The sequence below is a fragment of the Thunnus maccoyii genome, chromosome 4 (assembly GCF_910596095.1).
Source record: "Thunnus maccoyii chromosome 4, fThuMac1.1, whole genome shotgun sequence".
In the NCBI taxonomy this organism is placed as follows: Eukaryota; Metazoa; Chordata; class Actinopteri; order Scombriformes; family Scombridae; genus Thunnus; species Thunnus maccoyii.
Window position 1 is genome coordinate 17,239,468 of NC_056536.1, and position 27,133 is coordinate 17,266,600.

Genomic DNA, 27,133 nt, shown 5'->3' on the forward strand with positions numbered 1-27,133 from the left:
AATTAACAGTATGATACAAAGTGAAATATTGCACATAATTCAAAAGTCGTTATGTATTAAAAGGTATGGAGAAATAATTCAGAACAATGGCAAGATATAGATCAATTAACAAATTAATTCATTACTGAACTCACCTATCACTCCAATAGATGTATTCCTCAAAAACTGAGACAGCGAACATGTCCATGTTGTTGTTGGCCAGCACAAGCTCCCTGTTCTGTCCTGTCTCCAGGTTGATGCGCTCAATCTTATCTGTTCTGGCATCGCACCAATATAGCAGACCCTCCTACAGGCACAAACGACAATAAATAGTGTTGATTGTTCAAGGAAGGTCACATTTTAAAATTACAAATTAAACAAAAAGGTTTTTGGGAGACTGGCTTGCTTGTATCCTAAAGAACACTGACATCATAACATTTTAATATACAATACTGTGTATTTTTATGCGTAATTTTAGGTAACCAGCATTAGCAAAAATTAGAATTTGTATGAGCTCTGAAGCTAAACTTTAAGTACTTTTAAATATTATGAAGCTACATATACTAGGCAGATACAGTAATATGGGATATTTGTAGAAACTTGTTACATAACAACCTGGGTTGACCAATGGTCCATTGGTCTCTGAAAATTCACAGTGCATGCATGTCTAGACTAGACACAGGAAACTCCCTCTCTTTTAATAAAGACAAATGCATTTAGGAAGTCCTTTAGTACTATGATGTCAACTGTGGTCCACACCTCGTAGTCGATGGAGATTCCATTGGGCCAACTGATGTTCACATTGACCAAGACCGACCTATTAGTGCCGTCCAACCGAGAGCGCTCAATACGAGGATACTGACCCCACTCAGTCCAGAACAGATACCTGCACAAAAGAGGTGATATAAGCACATTCGTGAGAATGAAGAAAAATAGCAGTATGCTTAAAACTACATTGGAAGTACCTTAGAGCAACACAGTTACAGAAGGCAGAATTTAACTGTTGGCAGACAGACGTACCCTTTCACTGGGTGGACAGTGATGGCTCGGGGCTTGTCCAGGCCCTGGGAAATAACCACATAGCGGAAGGAGCCATTCAGCCTCGCCACCTCGATTACATCAAAGCCCTGGTCAGTCCAGTAAATATTTCCTATAAAGAACAGAGATATAAATCAGCTATGTAGCCCTTTATCTCTACTTGTGTAATTATGAAATGTACACAAGTGTTGGATAGAATTAAAATTGGATTTCAAATATGTTATATTATGATTAGACCTGCTATCCAGTCAACCGTGATGCCCTCCACCCTGCCAATGCCATTGGTGACCACGTCTTCTCTCCATGTCTGATCTCTCTTAGCCCTGCTGATGGTGCTCAGGCCCATGTCCACCCAGTAGATGGTGTCATTCTCTGTAAAGGAAGATGCCCATTTGTGTCATCCTATAAATACTCACTTCACTGAGATAATGACAGCTTTAAAATGCCACTCAAGCAAGGACATCTCATTACTGGTGTCCCTCAGTGTCACTCAGTGTCACTCACCAGCGTGGAAGTCGATGCCAACAGCCAGGGAGGTGCCAGACACTGGCACCAAGGCGTCAGATTTGTCTTCCGGGTCCAGTGGAATTCCTCTGATTCCCTCATGAACAGAGTAAAGCAGGAAGGAGCCCATACCTGCTCAAAGACAGTACAATTACTTTTTGTTTTTAGGACACACTTCATTCCAATTATATGTATGACTGTAGATGTGAAGCAGTGTCTTACCTTCACAGGACTGCTGGCCTGTCTTGAGGCTGTATCCAGCGGTGCACATGCAGGCTCTGGTTGTTGGTGAGGTGGGCAAACACAGTTGGGAGCAGTCTCCATTGTTGTTACTACATAGATTGATACCCGCTGAAGAAGAAGGAGATCGGTAAGGCCCAAATAAAAATTGAGAAAATGTACTGAAAAAGAAAATCTCTTTTTTCTCTCTAGTTTACCCTGACTGAAGCACAATATTGGTGAGTTTTACATCGGCTTCAGAACATGAGATTTTATATTACAAGCAGTACCATTTTTGTCTTCAAGTGATGTTCCTTACCTTTTTGTACATCCTCATCATAGATCCTCATGTGCATCATAGGGGAGGTGTTGTTTCGCAAAATCTTCCAGTTTCCTCCATCCTTCTTGTCACATGTTCCTATTTGGTCAGTTCCCTGGTCTGCCCACCACAACTTGTCTCCTACAGTGAGTGAAATTGATTCATATCTTGGTATGTAATAATTTAGTAATTTTGAGATTTTGATATGATGCAACTATCAGATAAAATACAAAGACACTATATTTAAAGTATTATCTTTTTCATCTTACCCATAATAGCCAGAGCAGTAGCCTTGGTAAGTTTCCCCTTAACACCATCCAGAATCTCCAGTTTAGATCCATCCAGCTGACAACGATTAATGGTGCTGTTTCCTGAGCTAATCCAGTACAGCTGTTCTTTTTCATAGTCAATAGAGAGGCCTGGGTAGAAAGAATAATAATGCTATTGTGCACAGAAATCTCTTATACTAATATGCTTAATCAGTGCATTCACCCAGTAAAGTTAAATAGAGATTCAGTAATACGTGGCAGTCAATAATTTATGGCTGTAGGAGGGACCATCTGCTCACCTACTGGCCCTTTCTGATTGGTGTAGAGTGTGGTGCTGTTGCTACCATCCATGTTAGCCATGCTTATGTTGTCGCCATCAGTCCAGTACAGCTTCCTGAGGAGAGATATGAATAATATGAGATATTAAAAGGGGGCAAAATGTTTTCTGGAGAACAATGCTCTACCAAAGAAGCATTACAAGACACAATAGGAGTATCAAATGAGGAACAAGTAGTAAGTCAAAGGATGAAGAAGCAGCCAGGAAACAATGGCTGTAACTAAATCCTTTAACCAAAGTGTATTGTTCTAGAGCACACAGGCCCCAAGTACTCTTGAATTTATGTCTTTAAGTTTAAATAAAATCCATGAGTGATTAAAAAGTGTTAAAACAAAGTAATCTGTGAAATAAAACATGGTAGCGACTTGGTAATCTAGTGTTACTGAGTGAAATAGAAAACAAAAAAGAACATCAGACAGGGAGTTAACATCATGAACTGAATGCAGGCCTAGCTAACTGGAGGTAACACTCACCCCAGTAGAGGGTGCACCACCAAACAGTGGGGCTTGTCTAAGCCCTGGATGACAGCATTCTTGAAAGATCCATCCAGTCGGGCCACATTGATCTGCTTCTTATTGGCATCATAGCTGGTCCAGAAAAGGTTCCTGGACACCCAGTCTACTGCCAACCCGTGAGCATTAGGGAGGTCTAGAGAATGTCAAAGTCACAATGGTAAATGTTAGGGTTTCCTGGGCATTTGTGAAAGTACAAACTTATAATTGAAATAAAAAAACAAATAATCAATTAAAAAAATTCTAACAAATACTCCTAAGATTGTTCTTACCAGCAGAAACAACAGTTTCCACTCCTGTGCCGTTGATGAAAGCTCTCTTGATGGTCTGTGTTCGGACATCTGACCAGTAGATTCGATGCTCCACAGCATCGTAGTCCACCACTGTGACATTGTCTATGTCCGGAACGGTGAAGGAGATGATGTAGTTGTAGTAGGGGTTGTCAATGTCTACTCCTCGGATCTCAATCTGACGAGCATAAAGAAGGAACTTCCGCGACTCTGGAAAAGAAAAATGAACAACAGAGATCACTTTTAGCACATTTTTTATTAGGAAGGAAGGAAGGGAGGGAGGGAAGAAAAGAGAAAGGAAGAACAGAAGTATACAGAATAAATGAGGCATTTTTTCTGCTGAATTTCAATAACTTTTCACTGCCTGAATAAATGTCTAAGAACTATTTAAATATGGTTTCTTGGTTCAAAGGAAAGGGCAAAATCTTAGTGATTGATTTCAAATTTAATAAGTTTGGGCTCCTTCTCACTGTACTGGTCACAAAATCTAAAGGGTGGAGCCAGTTATATCTTAGGAAACAAAGGCTTCAAAGAGTACTACACCGATTTAGCGTTGCACTCTTTTAACACTGTTGGTCAAAATCAATGCAGCAGAACCAGCACTATCATCTTTCTTATTCTAAGTATTATTCTTCATTGTCAAAATTTGATGCCTACATTACCCACAATGCAACTTGACAGTCAACAGTTTGGTGGGAGATGTGTTTGTGTGTGTTATGCTACTAGCAGCTAATGTAGCCTCAAGCAGAGATGAGGAGCAGGCTACAGAGGTCTGGGGAGCTCACTTCTTTCAAACTTCACATCCCCATATCTTTTTCAAACAAGGGTCAAGAGACAAGTGACATCACTTGAGGCAATTTATCAGACTTTGTGCAGCTCCCTCTGCAGCCACAAAAGGCTTTGTACAACTTGTTTTTATATATGCAGTACTACTCCAAGTCCTGCAAACACATTTTGATGTGTAAAATTGGGAGATCTCCTTTAAGAAGGTCAAACTGACCAGTCAGTTACATGTTGCCCTTGTTGAGGCTTGATTACCTCTTAGACGATAGAAGAGGACCCTCGCCCTCAATCAGTTTAAGTGGTAAATGTGGCTGAGTTCAGAGAAAATCTCAGTTTGACTGAGAACCTGAAAATTCCTGTGTTAATGGCGAATGCATCAGATGCCCTCTAATCCAATTATCCTTACATCCCCACTGCTGAGATGAAGATTGTTCTGTAGCATGCTGAACGACTTCAAAATGAGAGCATGTGCACACAAACTCCCACAGCTATTCCTCGAAAACCATCATGAAACCCACTCATGAAATCACATTGCAATAAGACTTCAACACATAACTTGTGACAGTCTTTCATATGAAATGAAATGTAAATATCAAATGAAAATGAAGAAGGCCAATGTGGCACAAACAGAGGAGATGTAATCAGGTCTTCTGTCATAAGAGATGACAGCTAATGACGCTGATGTCACGTTTGGGAGCTGAGGACATTGTAGCAGTCATGACAGTTGTGAGAAAATATTCCTGCAAATTCCTCCCTGATGACATGGATAATATATGACAGTGTTGTGCTGTGTGTACATGCTCCATCAGAGTGGTTTTTAAGTAAAAGAAAATGGCTTAAGGTTTGTGAATATCAGTATGTGTCCTTACCTTTGCAGGTCCGTTTGTCAGGCTGCAGCTTCATGAGGTGAGGGCAGGCACAGGAGAAGGTCTGGTTGAAGTTGATGAGACAAAGGTGGGAGCAAGGGCTTTTACCATCACTGGTGGCACACGGGTTGGGAGCTAGAGAAGAAGTCATACAGGAAGCGTTGTGAAAGAGAAACAATATACAAAGACAAAAGAGGTGGTATGTGAGAAAGACAGCCAGCGAGGGTATTTCATTGCATCATTATATGATCTATAGATTGCTGTGAAAAGGATAGTTTCAAAAATTTTGAAAGAATACATGAAAGTAACTTATAAATTGTTGTTTCAGACTAAGCCAATGGTTTAATGTGAGATGCTGTTTGTGTTATTTTCTTCTTTTCAAAATGTAATGGACCTCTCCATCAATGGGCCCTTAAGGGAAGTGAGAGTGTAGAAAAAGACTTTGTCGACCAGACCTGTCAACACAGCTTGTTGCCTCGTCAATGTCATGGGCATTTGTTGCAGCTGTCAATCAACAATTCTGTGAAATCTCTCTTTTCCTGCCTCCAATTACAGGACCCAGTGCCTCTCTTGCTACCCATACACCCTTGGGATCCTATAGCTGTTGGCTACTAAACATCAAGGTGACAGTTCAATGTGACAGCATACTGCATAACACATTTGACGATCCTTTTGCCATCTTGTCAATCATGTGTGTCTGTGAGATCAACACATGACATTTAAGTCACAGGAGGATGGTTTTATTTCTACCCAGCCGGTGGGAAATGCCAAACAGTGAGGTGACTTTTTGATCAACGAGGCAGCAGGAGGTGTCTAAATTGCTGCCGGTGTGAGGAGACAACACGTCTCACAGCTCTAAAAGGTCAGCTGTCTTTGGGGAATAGGAGATGTGAATCAACATGGTCAGCAATGAACTGCAAGTTTGTCACTATTCTCCTTTGAGTTAAAGCCCAAATCAGCCATGGTGATAGGCCTAGGTAAATCTGAGATATGGGTGCTCTCTGCCTGTGAGTGTTTATGCGTCTCTCAAGTATCTGGTGTGCAACCTACCCTGGGGTTGTCTGGACGGGTGATAGACCTGCAAATCAAAAGGCTGCGTGTTGGTGCGCTGGACTACGGTGACATTGTGTCCTGTCCATTTGTTGGCTTTAGCCAGAGTGTTAGTCCTCCAATCAGTCCAGTAGACTTCGCCCCCATACATGGTGACAGCAAAAGGGTGGGACAAATACTCATGACCCCGCAGCACTTCAATCAGCCCAGAACCGTCATACTTAGCAGAGTAGATAGCATCCGACCTGGAGAAACATTAGGGCAGAGGTATATACTTTATATAACAGGGTAACATACACATAAGATAAAGTATATGCATGTCAGTTTATGTTACTGGGTAAGTCTGTACTTTGTATGCAATTTTATATAAGCAAAGAACATCTGCATGTTTATTAAAAAATGTATGATGGCAAGCAAAGGGAAAAAAGACTGAGTAATTGGGTGATGTAATGAGCGCGTGGGTGGATGCAGCGCAATGAGAGCACTCTGTATATTCAGAGACTAGAGGCAAATGCTACCTGGCATCAATCCAGACAATGCGTCTTTCCATGTAATCTACAGTGAGTCCGTTGGGCCAGCCACCACTGCCTGTTTCCCTGTGGATTGTACGTCTGCCTTCACCACTCATCGATGCTGCCTCAATCCTGGGCAGACTAGCATCCCAGTCTGTCCAAAATAGAATACTGCCAACAGAAAATAATCTACATGAGTAGGGATTTTCACAAATGAGTACAGTATCATCATGTGAGAATGTGTTTCATAGAAAATAAAGTGGGAGGAATGTATCCTTATCCTAAGACAATGTGGCAAATGGACAAACTGGACATTCTATGTAAGAAAAACACAAACTTCCCGTTTTAAATAAGGGTGATTATAACTTTCAAATCCATAGATGCTTCTTACCCATCACGAGGGTCTAGGGCGATGGCCCGGGGGTGCTCCACCTCCCCAGCCAGCAAGGTGGTTCTCATGGTCCCATCCAGTTTGGCCACCTCAATCTGGTCCAGATTGCTTTCCACCCAGTAGATGTTTCCTGCTATCCAGTCCACAGCCAGGCCCTCTGGAGTAGCCAGTCCATACTGGATCACCACCTCAAAACTAGTCAGGGCTGACCGGGACACACAGAAAAATTGGGACTTAAAACTAGGATGGTGACTGGTTCTCTATTGTGAATTTGATAACAGAATAGCAAGATGAAAAAGTTACCAAGATCGTTATTTTGTGGCATTCTATAGTATTTTAATGTTAATTTTAAGTGGAAGAATACCAGTTGTAATTCAGCTAATTTAGTGTAATAGCTTGGCCTGTGTCACTTTCACTAGTGAGAGCAAATCTCCTGCCAACACATATGGTTCATTGCAAAAAAAAATCCCTGACAAACAGTGAATTGTTTAGAATTCTTCACTCTTATGAACTCCATCAGTGACTTGCTCGCACTACTGCTGAGTCTGTTAGTGTGGCTTTGACCAGCGCTATCTTCCTAACCCCACTGCCCCACTTCTAAGAAAACAATCTTCAAACACCAGATCTCCCTCTTTTTATTTTTTCCCAGCCAACAACTGGCTCTTATGCAAACTAAGTGCAAAACCCAAATGTGTGATCATCTCTGGCTGTGGGTGATCAGACAAGTTCCTTACAAGGCCTTCCAGTAGCACTGTAATTAGAAGGAGAGGGATAGGCCTTCCTCACAGTTTGCTTGAAGGAATGCTGGAGTTATGGCTAGATTTCTGTGTGGGTAGGGGTGTCCTAATTAATGTGTTGGCACTACTCAGTGTATGCCAAGAACTTTGGAGATGCTGAAATAGCTATGCTGAAATGGCTTCAATAACAAGCAGCAGGAGCTGATCTATGAGTTGGTCACAATGTCTCTGTTCAGGAGTCCTGTTTTAAAAGTGAAGTTGGAGGGCTGGGAACTGGAGCTGCAGTGTGTTGTGCCTCCTACGCTACATCAGTGTTCTGGCTGCAGTCATGCACAGCCAGCGCTGAGACAAATGGGAAGAGACAAAGCCTTCCGTGTGCCCCCTAAGTGCTGTGCTGGGAACACAACCTTGATTGGCAAGGAGACCTGGGGTTTTGGAGCGGGAAAGGCCAGCCATGACCTGGGAGATTTTTTCAGGGTCACAGACCGCCACTGCTGACCACAGATTCTTTTTAAAAACTTTTGGCTCTGAGAAATTACAGAGTGTATTTGCTCAGCGAAGGTCAATTTTTGAGAAATGCACAGTCAAAAGTATAAACATGATATCTTTCATCTCAAATGGAACAATCCACTTTAATGTTTTTATTATACTAGATGACACTGAAAAATCAACATATTACTATGTAATTAGAATGTTCTGAGTGGCCATTCAATCCATCACCCCATCTATCTTTCTGCATAACTTAAAATCACAGAGAGCTGCAGCTGACTGGCTGTCTTACCTCCATTTTCAGACAGTTTCCCACGGTAGATCTTGTCTTCCACGACATCAGTCCAGTACAGGGTGCTCTGGTTGAGGTGAAAGTCCAAGGCAATGGTGTTCCTCAGGCCTGGTACAAGCACACTGAACTCCCCCTTGTGAAGCTCAATCCTTCTGATCTCATGGCGGTTTGAGAAAATTATGAAAGGCTTGAAGGGATCTGAAAGCAAAGAAATTGTACCCAGCAAAGTGTTAGTGTCTGAACAGAGTAGATCTCATCTCAGAGTTCAGATTCACAAAACCCCTTGCTTGTCTTGGATCAAATCCTGCCACAGCTGTCTCACTCCATCAGCCCCTTCCTAAAAAATGATTAAATAACTGAAGAGGTGCTGCTCACTTTTTGGAAAAATATCTTCAACACCACTATGTATCAAATACTGTATATATATACACACAGTAAAATAAGAACTGTAGAGCTTTTTCAGCCCTAAATACTTTGCTCTCAGTCTGGAGCCAAAAAGAAATTCTTCAGTTTGTAGGAGTAACTCTTTTTCCTCACCAATACTTTTGCAGCTCTCCATGTCGGCCTCCAGCTCCCAGCCCTCGTAGCAGGAGCATTTGACGCTGGATTTTTCCTGGTCGCACTTCTGGCTACACTTGAGGTGTTTGGCGCAGAACCTCTGGATCTGACAGGTCTTGTTGTCTGCTCCCAGCTCCATGCCCAGGGGACAAGAACACATGAAGCCCTCCCCAGGAATTATGCTGCAGTTGTGACTACAACCACCATTGTCCAATGAACACAAGTCTGCAGGCAGAAAACAGAGATGAAATAGTTGGGATATAGCCGAGAAAGGTAAATGAAAGGTAATATGAAAGGTAAATGACAACAAAGCAATAAGGTACTGAACATATTGTCATGCTGTATTTTTGTGTGCAAAGAATGTTTTACCACAAAGCTTCTCGTCAGAGCCATCCGGACAGTCGTCAGTGCCATCACACAGCTTCTCAGTAGGCAGACAGATTGAGTCGTTGGTAGCGCACACATGGTGAGACAACTTGCACACCAATGCCTCGCAATTGTCCTCATCCGAGTTGTCCTCACAGTCACTGTCGCCATCACACACCCAGGCTTTGCTGATGCAGCGAGCTGGCAGGATCACATGATACCAACTCTTAGCTTGTGTCTTTGAAGAGTACTTAACATTCATAAAGAATCCGTTTTATACAAGATGATAGACTTGGTCACACCAGCAGTTGTAACAGTGAAATTTCTGACCAAAATCAGTTCTTTTCAATGAAATTTCCAAGAATAAAACCCTATTTGTACCATCACAATAACACTGCATCCTTAACTGACATTGTCAAAAAAAAAAAAAAAAAAAACACATCACCCTTAAACTCTGGTACTTAAACCAGCTGTCAGCATCCTCACCAGAATCCCTGCAACTGAATTTGACTGCTGGGTCACACATGTGGGTGACACCCTCACAGTTGTTCTCATCACTCAAGTCCATACAGTCTGTGTCACCGTCACAGCGCCAGCGCATGGGAATGCACAGGCCGTCCATCCGACACTGGAACTCATCTACATGGCAGCCGCCTGGAGGACGGGTAGCTGGAGAGGAAAAAAATGTGACAGTTAGCCAACAAAAGAGATGGAGAGTGAAATTTAGCCAATGTCAAAAAAGAAATAAGATACAAATACAAGTCAGCAACTGAAAAATATCAGACTGATATCACAATCAGCAAACAACAGTAGCACAGACCACACATGCTGGACCAAAAACAGAGAAAAGAAAGAATAGGCCATTCTAGTCAGTAATTAATGTGTAGATATGCTGGGATACTGGCTTAACTACCTGACTCTGAGCCAAGACAAACAACATTGACACACACAGCTCACTGGCTGATGTCACACTGAGGAGGTAGCACAATGACATCCCCTCATGGCAAAGGTCAACGTTTGGCATGGCTAAAGCAGCAAACAGGCCTGGGACCTTTCGGCACAGAACTACAATATACAGAATGGGAAGGCAATAGTGTTGCTTTTTTATTTCAGCTAATGACTTCCAGACGGCAGACCAAGAGAGCCCGCAAACACACACACACAGCCAGACACACACACACACATACAAAGCACAGATTGCTCATTAGACCAACAGGTCATGCTGGGCTCCGTTTTTGCATGCTGGGACTTGACAGCAGTTGGCTGCGTTTCTGCATGTATCAAACAGTACATACAGCATCAGAACACACACAGTGCACAGGAAGGGTATGACACTGTTCTATGACGCTCTCTCAGTTATTATCACAATGAGTGGTTAACCAGGAAAACTGAATGTTCCAAAGCAGAACATGGCCACCAGCTACTTTCACTTCTTACTTAAACACGTAAATTCATATCACTGCGGCAAAGTCAAAACATCTGTGCCGTTTGCACAAAACCATGAAAGAGTTTAATTGTTATCTAACCACAACACATAATCACATCCTGAACAGAGCTACAGAGAGGATTTGCTGTAAATGATAAATAGAAGCCAGAGGGCAAGCATGGGCATGCATAGCGGAGGAAATGGGACAGGGAGGAGGAAGATCCTGTCTTCATTGTGACAACCTCTGTACAACTGCAAACAGCAACATATAAACATAGTGAAATATAATACACAATGTGACTCAAGTACAACTGGCAAAAGCACAAACCCAATCTATATCCACATGCACAGGAAGAGAGGAGACAGTGCAGTAACAAAACTATTCTTAGAGCAGTAGTATTTCAGTCTTCCATACAGTACACTGTATCGTTCCTTACCCTGATTGGTACAGTTTGCATGAGTCTCGTCACTGTAGTCACCACAGTCATTGTCGCCATCACAAGTCCAGTATTCTGGGATGCAGCGGCCACTGTTACATTTAAACTGGACACTGGAGCAGGAATGGCTGCAGCCTGCTTCGTCACTGTTATCCCCACAGTCATTGTCTGTACATAAGCGCACATGCAAGATTTTATTGTCAGTTACTGGATTGTTTTAAAATACATCCTCATGGAGGATGAGGGAAGTCTCACAAGATGATGCTCACCATTATCACAACGCCAATTGATGTTGATGCAGCGGCCATTGGCACAGGTGAACTGGGTCAGAGGGAAGCAGGTTGGATAGGCTGGGGAAGGGGAACAAGAGAGGATGTGTAAAATATCACAAACATATTTGTTGTTTAATCTAAATAACTTGCTATTCAAGCAAGACTAACAATATGAAGGTGCAGTTAAGACCTACCACATGAGTCTGGTTCATCTGAGCGGTCTCCACAGTCGTCATCCAGGTCACATGTCCATGAGATAGGGATGCAGCGCCCACTGGCACAAGGGTACTGGTTTGGTGGGCATGTGCGAGCTGGCAGGAAACAAGATATAAAACAGGTTAGTTCTTTCTGCAATGCCTTCCTTAATAATAATAATAATAATCATAATAATAATAACTTTTTGTACAGCACTTTTCATACAAAGATACAGGCCAAGTGCTTCACAAAACGAGAAAAACAAACTAATAAACAAAACAAACAAACAACAAACAGTTTGATCACAATACAATAAAATATTAACAACGATACGCGTAAAGTTAACCCACATTAAAAGCCAAATTAAAAAGATAGGTCTTGAATTTCCTTTTAAAAAGTCCAAGGGGGTTTGCTGTTCTAAGATCCAGAACAGAACAGAACAGAACATAAAGCAGCCTCACCAGATTTGTGGGAGACTTTAGGAATTTATAAAAGAAAGGCAGTGGCAGATCTGAGAGTTCTTGTTGGGACATAAAATGAAAAGCAGTTCCTGATATGTGAAGGTGCTAGATTATGTAAGGCCTTGTACATAAGTAAAAGGACTTTAAAATCAATTCTAAAAGATACAGGTAGCCAGTGCAGTGCTGCGAGCAGAGGGGTAATATGATCTCTTTTTTTGTATTGCTCAAAATCCTGGTTGCAGCTTTCTGAATTAACTGTAATTTTCCTAAAGACTTTTTAGGGAGACCATTAAAAAGATAGTTGCAATGATCTAAGCAGCTTGCAATAAAAGCATGTATCAGAATTTCAGCATCATTCTGAGATAAAAAGGGTCTCATTTTGGCAAAGTTCCTCAGATGAAAAAATTATGTTTTTGTGACATTGTTAAAATGGCTAGTAAAATTAAGATCAAAGTCTAAAATCACCTCTAAATCTGTAACATGTTTTAACTTGCTTGAACAGGCTGGCAAACACTGACTCTAGTCTCTGCCTTTCTGCTTTTGGACCAACACGTAGAATTTCTGTTTTCTGCTTATTTCTTTTTTAAAAAAAATACTCATCCAAGTGTTGATATCAGAAAGGCAGGTAAAAAAAACATTGAAAGAACTGGGGTTGTCTTGCGAAACGGAGATATATAGTTGTGTATCATCAGCATAACAGTGATACTTGACATTGTGGTGACTAATTATGTTGCCCAGAGGCAGCATGTAAAAAGAAAATAGAATAACACCTAGAATGCTTCCTTGAGGAACACCATCTTCAATGTCAAATGTCTGTGACACAAAGTCGCCTAAACTAACAAAAAAAATGTCTTTCTGACAAGTATGAGCGAAACCAGTCAGGTACCGCACCAAAGAGATCTACTCATTTCTCAAGTCCATCAATTAAAATGCCATGATCAACTGTATCGAATGCAGCACTCAAATCTAACAAAAAGAGGAAAGGCACATTGTTTGAATCAGTCAAAATTCTCAGGTCATTTATAGTACCTTTAATAAAAGAGGTTTCCATGCTATGGTTGGTCTGATAGCAAGACTGGAATTTATCTAATATATTAGTATTCAGATGATCATGTAGTTGGTCAAATACAATCTTCTCAAGAATTTTACTAAGAAAAGGAAGATTTGAGATGGGCAGAGGGAAATGTTTTGTGAGAGAGGCACTGGAAGCTGGATTTACACACTGGTAAGAATGGGGTTTAGTGCACATGTGGATGACTTCATTTTGTTGATCATAACACCAATTTTATCATCTGTTGTCATACTAAAGGATGTCATAGGTGGAGACCCACCCACCAATAGATCCCAAACAGCTGACGAATATGTATTTATAATACTGGATCTAATGGTGTCAATTTTTACTTTAAAAAAATGATGCAAATTCCTGACTCTTTAGATCTTTAGAACTGAAAGCCAGAGATGGGTTCAAAGGAGTGTTAATCATGGAGAAGAGGACTTTGGGGTTGTGTTAGTTTTCAAGAATGATCTTTGAGATATGGGCTTGTCTTTCTATTCTGACAGCGTTATTGTAAATTCTCATTTTAAACTTTAAGATGTCAAAGTTGAAGTCTTTTGGCCCTGTGACACAGTTTCTTTTTATTGTTGTTTTATTTTTACATATACGAATGGAATGAGGGAAAATAGAAGGGAGAGTTATAACAATGAGTTCATGCCTGTTATATGCACTAATTAAATTAGTGGAACTGATCTGGCAGGGGCCAGACCCAGAGGACATCAAGTACTGTGGGACCGGTCACTCGAAGAGAGCAAGGGACTTGACCGGAAGTGGGGAGGTGCATGTGAATGGCTAGGAGCAGTGGAGCATGTGAGTGCTGTAAATAGTAAGATAAGTTTGCTGTTATCATGCGAGAGTCAGCTCTAATTGGGTGGAGATCATCCCTCCATTAAAGCTGTCTATGCTCCCAAAACAAGTTAAAATTGTCAACGAAAGCCACATCGTAATTGCTGCAAGCCGATGACAGCCAAGTGAGTAGGCTCAGCAGGCGACTGAAGCGACCCACTCCACGGCTAAGAGTCGGGATTGGTCTAGAGATGTAAGCGTGGCAGTTTGTGTCTCCAGGACCTTCAATAAGTGGATGAAGTGCAGTTTAAGCAGTTCCGACTGTTTTTTTTGGGATGTCATTTGCACCCACATAGACTACAGTCCGCTCCAACTTTGGATGGTCCTGTATAATTCTGCTGGCTATTTTCTGGACCCTCGCAACAGTACATTTTTGCCGTCTTCATCCTGATATTCTGGACTATGGAGTCTCCTATGACCACAATCATGAAGTGGGATAACATGGGAGCTGTGCTGGAACCGACTGCTATGCCAAGGGACGGCCGGGGAGAGGTTGGAGGAGTATGGGAAGGTGGAGATGCAGTGTAGTAACCAGCACCCTGGGGTTCCTTCATGGAGCTGGAGTGACTGCTGGGTGGAAAGCAGGCATCCTTCAGGGTGCCAGTCCAACTGTTTGCCCTGCAGTGTCCATAGATGGGGGAGACAGGAGGCCTCCCCTTAGTGGAGAGAAATCCTGTTCATCCAAGTTAAATCTGTTGGCCAACTGGATGTCCCGGGAATGGCATGATGGAACATGGACTTTGAACTAGAACCCTCCACTGAGTGCGATTCTCTTTCTTGCTTAAACAAACCTAAACAATAGTTTCATAGCTGTGTGTTTGAAATACTCAAAACACATAACCACAACAAGAACCCCAGCTGCACATCATGACTAAAATCATATTAAGTTGTATATTCATTTACCTGAAATGCAGTCTGTCCAAATTTTTAAATACCAAATTTCATAGATAAGTTCACATGTTTTGAGACATCTTGCAGATGAAGAAAAACAAACTCTTAGCAATAACAGCGTTGTTGTTGACCCTTATGTAGATGACATACAACTTTATTAAGAGTTAAAAATGGCCACACGGCTAATAAAATCAGGTCTTGCATCTTACAAATCAAAAAATGAATGAAAAATTCATATGCTCTCTAGACTACAAAGAACTACAACTTCATACATACCAGAGCATGTGGTATTTGATTCATCCTCATCATTGCCACAGTCATTGTCACCATCACACAGCCATCGAAGGGGGATACAGCGGTTGTTCTGACATTTGAATCGGTCAGCTGGACAGGTGTGCTGGTCTGAAGGGAGAAAACAGAAAATATTATGAACACAACATTGTTTTTTTACAAACCAGGTTTTAATATATATATTTTTACACACCAAGCTCACTGCTTTATTAAGGCTTTCTGGATTTGATACACTATTTAGCCTGCTAAATAGATGTTTTAAGCATGTCACTTCAAATAAAGTGTAAAAATGACAATCCATCCAAGACAAATATCTCTGTCCCTGGTTCTCACTATCGCCTAATTAGGAGAAAGTTGGCCAGTGAAATTACAGTCATATTACACTGCATGGAAAGAGACAATCTTGGAAACTGCAGTTTTCGCTCTGTCAGTTCGTGTTAGCCAAGAACCTTAATGAGAATTTTGTTTATCTATGTGTTGCTGTGTAACCATGACAATGACATGGCACACTTACGGCAGAGTTCAGGGGCCTCATCACTGTTGTCCAGACAATCGTTGTCCCCATCACACTTCCAGCGCTCTTGGATGCAGCGGTTGTTCTTGCAGGCAAACTCCCCAGACTGGCACTGTGGCGGGGGCACGTAGGTGGGATTGGCTGGAGATGAGATCAGGGTTAGGAGCAGAAACAGATGGGCCATTGAGACAAGAGCTAAGCACTGCAACACAACAAAGCTTTCTGGTGGCTAGGTCAGCTTTCATCTCTCTAAAAGTTGCAACAATATTGGTGGAGTCTCTCTGAAACTTCTCCCCAGATTTGGCAAGCACATCGTATAGTAGTTTGAAAATGGAAAGTACAGCCAAGAATTCTTTAACAGACTAAACCCCTGCTGATTAATGAAGTTTCCATTACATAACACAGATTTTTGGTGAAACCATTGTACTGGTAAAGCTGCTAAGTACCTTTGCAGGTGACATTATCGACATCCAGGATTTGATCGTCAGCACAGCCACAGGACCTGCCATCAGGGATTGCAAGGCACAGACTGCTACAGCCTCCATTGTTGACTCGACAAGCATTGGAGCCTTTATAAAAAAAAAAAAAGAAGACAGACAGAATACAGTCTTTATTATACATCTCAGTATTCTTAATTGTTAAATTATACTTGACATTAGATCCTTATGAATGATATACCTTGCTGCTGGTGTGCATCATACACTCTGATCTCAAAGATGGGTGGCCTCTCATTGCGCAGTAGGGTGACTGTCTTAGTCACCTGGTCTAATTTGTAGATGCTGCCACCACGGTACTCATTCCAAAAGAGGAATTGTTTGTAATGACATAATCCAAAGGCGTGGTTAAGCTCTTGCCCCTCATACACCACCTGTTAAATAAGGAAATGGAGAGGGATCACATTTCCACATACTATCTTAGCTCCAACAAGCAGATTCTCTCAAAATGACCAAAATGTGGGAATATTTTCTCAGATTATCACCAACCTTCCGGTCAGTTGTGTTGAGGTAAACCATTTCAATACGGTCGTAATAAGCATCCACCCAGTACAGGATGCCCTGGGGTATATCCAGACTCAAGCCATTAGGCCACAACACTGTCTTGCTGGTCAGGAACACTTGGTGATGTGAACCGTCCATCCAAGCTTTCTTGATCTTTCCTCTGTTACTCTCTGTGGGATCCTCCTCCCAGTCGGTCCAGTACATCCATCTGGGAGGATGAGAACATGTATCATCACATTCAAAGGGCTTGTGAGATAAGACTTTTCTGTGAGAGCCTGAGCTGTCAGAATGTGGCTTTGAGTTTTGATGCTCTTTGATGGAACAAAACAAAAGGAAGGAGTATCTAAAAATCCCTTGAAAACTCACCCGTTCCAACACACACAAGCAAACATTAATGTAACAAGTGAGTTAAACAAAAATTATATTGTAGACAGCTCACATAGCTACAAGTAAAAAACCCAAAGGCCATCCCCTCCCACTCTACCAGAAGTACTAACACTGACACGCAGGTTGAACACCACTACATCAAAGAATTATAACTGGATTAACAACTTTAACATAGCATTTATGAGAAAAGAATACCCATTAAAATTACAAATACCCTCCCCTCCAGTGTCTCACCCATGCTGGGGGTCCACCACAATGGCACGTGGGTGGCTCATTTTGCCCTCAATGAGAGTCTTGCGGGTCTGAGAGGCCTTCTCCAGCCTGGCAACACTGATAGTCTTCTTAGGCCCATCATCTGTCCAGTAGAGATTACCTCCCATCCAGTCTACAGCTAGCCCCTCTACTGTGTGGATACCTGAGATAAGCAAAAGAAGCAGGTGTGAAAAAGGAACTATTAGCTGGCCAATTCAGGATAGAAAATTAAAGAGAAATAAGAAGAAAAAGAGAATTAAGTGGAAATTATATGGAATAACCTTATTTAAGTCTTTTCCTCCCTAGGTTCTTTGTAGTGGCCAGGATTTGGTTAGAGAGTAGCAATAGTTTCCAAAATCCTCTGCAAAGCTATCATTTCATTCTTACCTTCCTTTAGTATGTTGTCTCTCTCTGTGCCATCTATCTTCTGTCGGCCAATAATGTAGCTGGTAGCATCAGCAAAGTAGATGAATTCGGTGGCGGCATGAAAATCCAGAGCTCGAGGGTTCATTAGGTTCTCAATGGGAATCATGTACTCATCAGGCACCTTAGCATTCATGTCCATGCCCCTGATGATTCCAGGACGACCTTTACCGTACACCAAGAATAACTCATGGTCTGGTTCTGGAGAGAGAAGTGATGTATAAATGTCATTACTTCTGTTAGTGATTTGGTACCCACCATCACTTTACTGACATTATCAACGATCATTACCAAAACTAATGGGAATTGATACATACTCTTGCAGGACTTGCCATCGCTGCCAAGACTGAAGCCAAAGCGACAGCGGCAGGTACGAGTCTTGTGGCTGTTGCTCAGCAAACAGATGTCAGAGCAACCTCCAGCCTTCCCAAACTGATCCAGGGCACATGCATGGCTACGCACTGAGCAAGAAGAGAGGCACACAAAAACAACAGTTATGCAATGGTACACAACTGCAACAACAGTAAATTATGGACATGGATCAGACGACAGTTTAGCAGTCAAGCTAATTGCAAGGCTGTCCCTTCTTGAGTGTGCACCTTGAGGTTGGCGCCTCTGGTGGTAAACATGCAGCGCGGCACCGCGGTCTACCCGTGTCACCACCTGGAATTCTGAGCTGTTGAAACGGTTCACTCGGATCACACTAGTCTTGGGGTTGAGGTTGCCTTCATCTGAGTTAGTGGCGTACAGGTAGTTTTCAAATACAGTAAGTCCATATAGATGCTCAATCTGAAATACAATGAGACAATAAAGCAGCAGAATTAATACGTTGTCTTGAGTTTGCTGTTGAAACTACTGACATTAGTAAAACAGCTCATGGTGCATGACTAATGGCTTGTGTGATATTGTTTGTGTACATGTTTCTATCTTGAACACTGCCTGGCAAATTCTGCATAATGAAACTTTCCTATCAAACTATTTATCAGTATAAAACAGATTTTGACAGGTTCTAAAAATGTGAATAAATCTGATAGCCAGAGAGAGACAGACAAACATGGACACAAAGACAGACAGAGACATAAAGAGAGAGTTTGTGTAAACTTGGCACAGAGCAGCATAATGGCTCCACTTCCCATCTGCTGTTTAACAGAGAGGCTTTACTTTTGTAAGTCTATTCTGTGCAACTCTCCTCCTCTGTCAAAAAAGATGCATGGGTTGTAACATATTTCCAGCCCACCCCAATCCCCACACCAACCCCTATCTCTCACACATGCCGCCACCACCACCCAACTTCCTTCCACCACTGCAGTCCTGATTTCATTAAGATCATTATTCCACTATAAGTTTGAGCCAAGCTTTGCTAGGGCCGCCAGACTAATACGTTTAGAGAGGCAATCGCCAAGAACATCACACACTCTTTAAGTAATATCAATCAAAGCAATAAAAAGGACTCATCCCCTGGAGAGGCAGACTCTCTTTGCCTAGATACACAGGAGATAACTGGAAAACAGTACTGTCATGAAAGATAATGAGATTAAATCAATGATGATACAGATTAGGAAAACAGACATCTTGTATTATCAAAGGGAAGATTGAAAACTGGATAGGGAGTCTGGGCTATTGCTGTTCAGTAAAGTTCAACATTTTAAAAGAATGCTGAATCAGAAGTCTTAAGTGCATCTGTGTGTGTTCAGATGATGTAGTCGGTGTTTTTGTGTGCTTCCATCCTTCAAATCTCACCAGCAGGCCCTGGATGATGGTGTGTCTGTTCTTGCCCTCATAATCAACCACTTCAATGTAGTCCAGGTAAGCATCAGCCCAGTAAACCAACCGGTTGACCAGGTCCAAGGTGATACCATGGGGGAAGACGATCTTACTGTCCACCAGCTTAGTGCGGTTCTGACCATCCATGTCACAGCGCTCCACCCTTGGCGTGGACCCATAGTCTGTGAAGAACACTTTGCTGTAGTAGAAGAAGAAAAGCAAAAAGGATGGGGAGGTTAAGTTAAAGATGGGGAGACAAAAAAGGGAATTTCATTAACAAGAGGAAATGATGTGACCTAAGACACTGGATAACTCTGCTTCGACATTCATATATGACTTTTGTTTAACATCACAAGTTATCACAATTGAGCAATCTGTATTACTCTCAGTCATTGATTTAAAAGTTCTTTCCAGGACAATAAAAATAGAGAAGTGATACTTGGCAAAAGGAACCACATCACATTCAAGATTTTCATTTGTCAGGAACCTGAAACAGCCGTCAAGCAAGTGTCTATGTGGCACACAAGTATCTGTCTAGGTTTCCATCTGGAGGAAGTGCTTTGATTTTTGACTGCCTGCTTGGTCAGCACGTTGTCTGATCATAAGACAGCATTTTCCTCTCAAGTGTTGCTAAAACAGTATTGAGGATAGTGTTAGGTCAAGAAGAGTGGAGAGAAGTACAGACCCCATGGCCGGATCCAAGGCGATGCCTTTAGGGTTGTACAGCTCTTGGTCCAGCAGGGTCACACATGTCTGGCCATTCTTGTTGCAGACAAACACCCAGTCATCCACGTCATCCACAAAGTAGAAGTTTCCGGTCAGCCAGTCGATAGCCATCTGTTCCACATCTGAGGGATGCAGAGGAGAGCAGAGAACAGAAAACAAAACAGAACCATTAAGAAAACAGAACCTCCTGCGAGTACAGTCATATAAATCTTGTAATCTGTAAATGTACTAGCACAGTTTCAAAACCTCTCATTTTATGATGCCATGTCCCTCTCCTCAAGAGTGCTCACTCTCTTAAAAAACAAAATAATAGTACTGAATTAATGACATGTCATGTTCCTGCACTTCTGGGTCTGACAAGTTGTCCATTAGGGTTAGGGTTAGCAATACACTTGTTTTTGATTAAGGCAAACAGAGCATGGGAGAGGGAAAGAAACACAAAAAGGGACAGATAAAGAGTGACAGGTGAAGACTTTCCTTTTAGATGAGTTAAGGATATTCTGTTTTATTAAATTCTTAAGTATGCATGACTCACTTATTGTAATTTCTGAAGAAAACTATGAACAGAAAGTCAGTCGAAGCAATATTCCAAAAGATATTCTCTCATTCTTGTTGTTTTGATGAAGGTGGTGGTGGAGAGGGAAGTCGAACACAGAGGTCCTAAATCTCCTATTTAACTGCTGAATTTGGTTGAGATTTGGTGACTTCAAACATCATAGTATATGATTCATATCATCTGTATACTCAGACCATTTCTTGACCCATTCTGCTCTGTATGGAGGTATCCGTATTAGCTGTGTTTCTTCACTTATTTATTCAGGTTTTATTCAGGCAGCATAGAAACATAAATCATAAAGCTCTGTCATTTTAGGGGTTGACTTGAATATCACTCAAAGTGACATAAAATGACCCTTTCACAAAGGGACCTGACATTTTGTAACTCTGTAACATTTTGCTTACAAAGTCAAACTAGTAAGAGATAGAAAGAGGAACCTTTACAGATTGAGACTTTGTCTCAGCTATGGATGTGTAAAGTGCTACATTGGCACTGGAAACGGTTTCTGAAAACTCTGTCCTGTATGAGAGAGGCTGCGCAACTCCCAGACTACAGGGAGACCCAGCTGTGGGCAGGGAGGGAACTTTAAGATGCACTGCCTCCCATACAGTTTTGTGTTTTAACAGCTGCCACCATGCTTCCTTTCAAAGCAGAGCACTACACATGCACATAGGCTCACTACTCACACATACAGTATCAAAATGACCATAGTTATCTGTCCAGTTAATCCAAGGGACAACTTTGATGGTGTCACAGGGGTATAATACCATCGACAGTGAGCCTGACAAAGGCTTTGACCATTCATAAAAGAAAACATCTGCACTGGATTCCCCAACAATGGCAATCATGCTGCTCAGAGCCAAAGCAATTTCCACAACAGAACATACACACATCTGGCCCCAATGTAAAAACCGCCCACCCTACCTAACAAACATACAGAGCTTCAAAAGACCTGCCCCACATGGGACTTACACTATGCTTGGTATACAATATAAGCAGAGTTGAGGAGAAAATAAGCAACCATGGGGCTGGGGTTGCAGCTGTGGTTGGGAAAGAAAGATTGAAAGATACTGCTGGTTAAATAAATTTATATCAAGTTCTGGTACATATCCAAGCTGGAAGTAATTTATTGACAGTCTGCAATGGTAGTGGCCATCTCATCTCTAAAAGGGAGGTAACTGTAAATACATGAGCTAATAAAAAAATACTCAAAACACCAGAGGGAGGGAGTACAAAGCAGTCCAAGATGTTTCATAAGATCAGAACAAAGATTCTGACAACGGGCAACGTTTGTCATGGAGCTACGAGGGATAGTGATACTCCCATTGGTATCAGTTCTAAACCCATACTCTTCTAAAGAATTCCAGCTGGAAGTCTGGCTGCACAAGGCATTGATTAGACTCATATACAGAGTAGAGAGCCTGTTATGCAACCTGGGGACTATTGGGTTGTGTAACAACCTACAACTAGTGGACCCCCTATCCAGAGAGCCAGTCAGTCTGTTGACATTCTCACTTATTCAGCTTCTGGTAAGTGAAACGCTTGCTGGGAAACTGAATGAACTCCTCCCTTTCTCCTCATCTAACCACCCTGACCTTGCAACCCTTGTCACTTCCTGCCCTTAACACCTACCAGCTCACACTACTCTGAAGAAAAACTTTACAAACCAAGGGGGTCTTACTGGTAACAACAAACGCACTTTCCACCCAAGTAGCATAAGTTATCACATACAGGGCAACAGCCTATTTAGTCCTTCAAACTAGTCACACACTGGCGCCTAGATTCTAGAGGACCACTACAGAATTTGTACTTGAATGTGATTTCCTCTATTTACATGTCAGCACAAATATTCCTCTATTTACATGTTGGTGCAAAGGAGAAAAGACTCGTCATCATGCTGCTCCCATAATCCCCCCCTGTGCTGAGAAGATCCTATTAATCTGCACAAAAACCTCTCTGACCTCTGAAGAGCACAGTTATGGAGTTCAGCGATTATGATTTTCCATAAGAACCTGACATATGACCTCTATTTAAAAGGCTATAATTCCTAACAGACATGCCACTGGCAAATCCCCCACTGCGGAAAGTGAGAAACATAGGTTACTGGTTGGATAGGAAAGCCTGACATGATTCTACCCATGACAAAGAAAAGAAAAAAAGAAAAAGAGAATAAGAGATATTGGACAAGGTCCTTTAGGTAGGATGGGATGTGCTCTTTGGATGTGGCTGAGAGAATATTGTAGGACATGGGAAGGCTTTGTTTTAACTAGAAGTATATTAACATCTAGTGAAAAAGAAGAATGCCATTCAGATTTTTACAAGACAAGATGTTTTAAATAATTCTCCCCCCTGAAACTATAACTTTACAATCAGAACTTGACACCTATTTACAAAGACTTTCTATGCACTGATATATTCTGAAAAAAAGATGCCTTAAGAACAAAGGATAGGAAGAGAGTGGTAGGAGGACTGAATGACGGACAGAGGGACAAAGGGTAATGTGCTGGTCCCTGCTGTGGAGTTCTGCTCAAAGGGTGGAGAGGATGGAATTGGGTAGAATCTGCTCCCCTTTTATCTTCCCAGTCCGGGAATCACACATGCAGCTAGAGCAGGCCACATCTGGAACCTTTGCCTACTTATCTGCCCTGCTCTCTAAAGCTCACAGAAGCTATAAATCACCTTGTTTGTGTGAACCCTGCTCCAAAGCCCCTGCCTCCACAGCTCCATCCATATCCGTCTAATGCATCACCAAGTCTGTCCACCATACCTTTAGGAGTGCACCTGAGCCCTTCTTGTTATAAAACACTGAATAGAACTGACAAAGAGCTGATGTTGATGCCAATTATACTTCTTTTGAAAGTTTACTTTCAAGCAAAGAAAAGGCATATGGATTAATCATGAAGGATGCTAAATTCACACGGGTCAAACATTTTAAAGCAAAAGACAATGAGGGAAACAGTATATACACTGAGTGGCCTCTTGACTCAGCTGAGGTCCACAACAGGTCACAATTTAGGGAGGGTTTTTGCTGTCTTATTGCATCTGACAGCCCAGACTGATGTAACAAAGAAAAATGTGGAGTCATAGCCAAAGTGCAAAGAGAGCCTCTTGCTCATTTGCTCCCTGAGTGACTTAGGACAGCCAAAACCCACTAACAGACCTGAATGGACCCACATTGCCCAGGTTTCCCCACAGGGTTTTTTAGTGGAGGTACGCCAACATTTAGCTAACAAAAGGCTCTACATTTTGGGAGGTATATTTTTTTGCTTTTTTGACACGAGTTAGATGAGAAGATTAAAACCAGTAGAACCCTCATGTTTACATGCTAAATATGAAGCTACCACCAGCAGCTGGCTAACTTGGCTTAGCACAAAGACTGGAAATGGGAAATTGCTGTCAGTTTCCAAAGGTAATAAATCCACCTACCAACACCTCAAGTTTACTGATTAACATGTTATATCTCATTTTTTTTAATCCACACACACAAAAAGTGTAAAGATGACAAATGTGTCAGACTATTTCTTGGTACGGACCAGTTGCCAGGTAACCACCAGAGACTACTGGAAGTTACTGGTCCCGACCAAATGTACAGACATGAGAGTGCTATCAGTCTTCTCATCTTGGGAAAACCCTGACTGCACATTACAGCACAGAGGAAAATCAACTGATAATATGTCTCAGACATAGCTCACTGCAAAGTCATCTCCTAAATTTAATGGAAAGTCATCTAATTGTTTTTTCCAAACAGCACTTTCTGATATCGACATTATATTAGATAGAATCTAAATTCTGGTTTTACTGAAATAAGCTTATTGCAGCATCAAAGAGAGAAAAAGAGTAATAAAGATGATACATTTAGCAACTGCAACAGCTTAATGAAAATAATACAGCAACTAAATTTAGAAAGAGACTCTTATTTACAGGTTGAGTTAAGATGTACAAAGGTACGATGCAAGCTATTCAAATTCTATATACACAAATGGGACAGTACACAGAAATAAGCCAAAAAATCTTAAATCTCAATTCATAAAAGGTAATGTGTCACTAAGTACTGGGTGCATGAGTCAAAGGTATTTAAGTCGCTGTCTGTGTGTGTGTGTGTGTGTCTGAGCCTCAGCTAAGAGTGTGTTTAAGTGACCTGACTGGACAGGACCTGAGACTGCTGGAGGAATGTAGGGGCTGTTCAGGCTGACATAACCCAACGGAGGAATGTAAATACCATCTGCATGACCACTCGCATACAGACACACACACACCTCCAGGGTACAGCAAATCACTACCTTCCCTCTTTCCCTCTTATTTTATTATTCCCGTGTCCCTTTTGCTTCTATCTTTCTCTCAGAGTCCCTCTCACTTCCACCCCTTGCCCCTATGTATCAGACCACTTAACGGAGTGGTGAATCAAAAAGCCACAGCAGCGAGCCAACAACAACGAGGGCAAGGTGGGATATGGGCCACTCATGAGAGTGCAGTGAATCAACTGTAAAAAACGCATTTTAGGACGCCAGGGTTCACTGAGTCTCCAAACCTCGCCTCTGCCGCTGCTGTCAGCAGTGACAGCAGTTACACAAGCTTCATTTGAAGTGGATATGAGCCAAGGCAACTCTAATCATGTCACAGGTTTCGTGTCCCACATTTCAGGGTCTACACACCCAGCTTCTCCACTTGTTTTCTTCACGTCTGCTGTTCTATGCCTAGGGCTCATTCTCAAGGGAACGCTTCCCATGCGCACACACGCACGCACAAACCCACACCCTTGCTTTCATGTTTTGTCTACATTTCTGCCCCCATTCTTAGAGAGTAACGGCTCTGTCAGCCAGGCAAATAAAAACAAACCCTGTCAGGCTCATAATCAGAAATAATTCATGTTAGCATTATATGAGTAAGTCTCTCAAAGGGAAGTGTCCACATGCTGTGTATGTTAGTCTGTGTGTGTGTCTGGATGTTACCCAATAGATGAGAGTCTGTGAGTTAAGACAAAGCCTATGGCTAGGAGGACATTCCCTCTACAGGCTAGACATTTCACTTGTCATTGTTTATCAGTTGTAGTCTGTACTGTGTCCTCCTACGCACACCCAAACATACGCTATCTTCTCCAAGACCATCCAGAACATTCTGTATTTGGGAGGATTTGTGAAGGCAGACAGGACTTTTATGGGAAAACCTAATGCCAAATGTCATCATATCAAAAATCAATGACAGGAGGTGGGATACAACTGATTACACTGAAATGCATAAAACAAGAGCAGTAGAATTCATTATTCATTATTCACTTCCAAGCTTCTGAATAGTCATATACATAAAGTACATAAATCAAGCTACAAAGTAGGTTACTAAAGCAGAAAATAATGTGAATACCTCTTATAGAAACAAAAAGCTGATTAATTTCTGTTACAGTTAGAAGTGATTTCCCTCATTTTTGTCAATTAAACTATTACTCACGGTGCAGGGTGATGGAGATGTTGATGGTGCGGATGTTAGTGACAGTCTTGAGGTCAGGGATACTGGCACACTTCAGCTGTGTGGCTGCAGGGGTGTCACCAACATCTATCCAGCAGACGGTCTCCTCAGCATAGATGAAGTCCATAGCCATAGTCTGCTTGGTGGCAATGGAGGGCAGCCGGGAGGTGGAGCCACCCAGAGAGGTGCAGCGGATGTCATGGAGGTTAGCGATCAGCAGCATAGGCAGACGATCCACGGGCTCTGGGGATGGAGATCAGGTAGGCACAGCGGAGGGAAGGGGAAAAAGAGGACAACATGAGGGAGAGAGGACATAAAAGGGTCTTCTGCTGCCCTGTTTGTGTGTGTATTCTCACCATTTTTGGCTTTGCAGGAGCGGTTGTCTGGCTGCAGCAGGTAGCCCTCCACACAGCTGCAGGTGTAGGAGCCCTCAGTGTTTGTGCATGTCTGACTGCAGGTGCCATAAACATTGCACTCATTGAAATCTACCAGGAGAAGAACACAACAGTGCATTAACAGACACAGTCAGTGATGAAATATGTTTAGGTTGTACAGTATCATTGCACATCTTGATGCATTAGTATACTTCACAAAATTTCTTCTACCTCGAGGCAAGTGGTTTAATTAACAAAGATTTCTAATCTTCTCTCCATGCTGCCTCATGCAAAT

General features: G+C 42.0%; 1 protein-coding gene across 1 annotated transcript in view; it reads right to left on the reverse strand.

Annotated features, from left to right (window-relative positions):
- Positions 1-27,133, reverse strand: part of lrp1ab (low density lipoprotein receptor-related protein 1Ab) — an 89,201-nt gene that overhangs the window by 25,871 nt on the left and 36,197 nt on the right. Inside the window, exons 5-39 of the mRNA XM_042409705.1 lie at positions 26,821-26,949; positions 26,447-26,707; positions 20,408-20,570; positions 19,699-19,921; positions 18,558-18,747; positions 18,276-18,419; positions 17,923-18,159; positions 17,518-17,698; positions 16,882-17,104; positions 16,577-16,766; positions 16,345-16,467; positions 15,899-16,039; positions 15,370-15,495; positions 11,841-11,957; positions 11,644-11,724; positions 11,375-11,542; positions 9,998-10,180; positions 9,515-9,712; positions 9,125-9,370; positions 8,588-8,785; positions 7,070-7,274; positions 6,685-6,849; positions 6,167-6,411; positions 5,120-5,251; positions 3,450-3,677; positions 3,139-3,313; positions 2,628-2,722; positions 2,329-2,478; positions 2,060-2,200; positions 1,744-1,872; positions 1,522-1,653; positions 1,255-1,389; positions 1,000-1,129; positions 739-865; positions 135-286 (exon numbers count right to left, since the gene is read on the reverse strand). Of these exons, the coding sequence (XP_042265639.1) occupies positions 135-286; positions 739-865; positions 1,000-1,129; positions 1,255-1,389; positions 1,522-1,653; positions 1,744-1,872; positions 2,060-2,200; positions 2,329-2,478; positions 2,628-2,722; positions 3,139-3,313; positions 3,450-3,677; positions 5,120-5,251; positions 6,167-6,411; positions 6,685-6,849; positions 7,070-7,274; positions 8,588-8,785; positions 9,125-9,370; positions 9,515-9,712; positions 9,998-10,180; positions 11,375-11,542; positions 11,644-11,724; positions 11,841-11,957; positions 15,370-15,495; positions 15,899-16,039; positions 16,345-16,467; positions 16,577-16,766; positions 16,882-17,104; positions 17,518-17,698; positions 17,923-18,159; positions 18,276-18,419; positions 18,558-18,747; positions 19,699-19,921; positions 20,408-20,570; positions 26,447-26,707; positions 26,821-26,949 (5,863 nt within the window). The remainder of the gene's footprint in view (positions 1-134; positions 287-738; positions 866-999; positions 1,130-1,254; positions 1,390-1,521; positions 1,654-1,743; positions 1,873-2,059; positions 2,201-2,328; positions 2,479-2,627; positions 2,723-3,138; positions 3,314-3,449; positions 3,678-5,119; positions 5,252-6,166; positions 6,412-6,684; positions 6,850-7,069; positions 7,275-8,587; positions 8,786-9,124; positions 9,371-9,514; positions 9,713-9,997; positions 10,181-11,374; positions 11,543-11,643; positions 11,725-11,840; positions 11,958-15,369; positions 15,496-15,898; positions 16,040-16,344; positions 16,468-16,576; positions 16,767-16,881; positions 17,105-17,517; positions 17,699-17,922; positions 18,160-18,275; positions 18,420-18,557; positions 18,748-19,698; positions 19,922-20,407; positions 20,571-26,446; positions 26,708-26,820; positions 26,950-27,133) is intronic.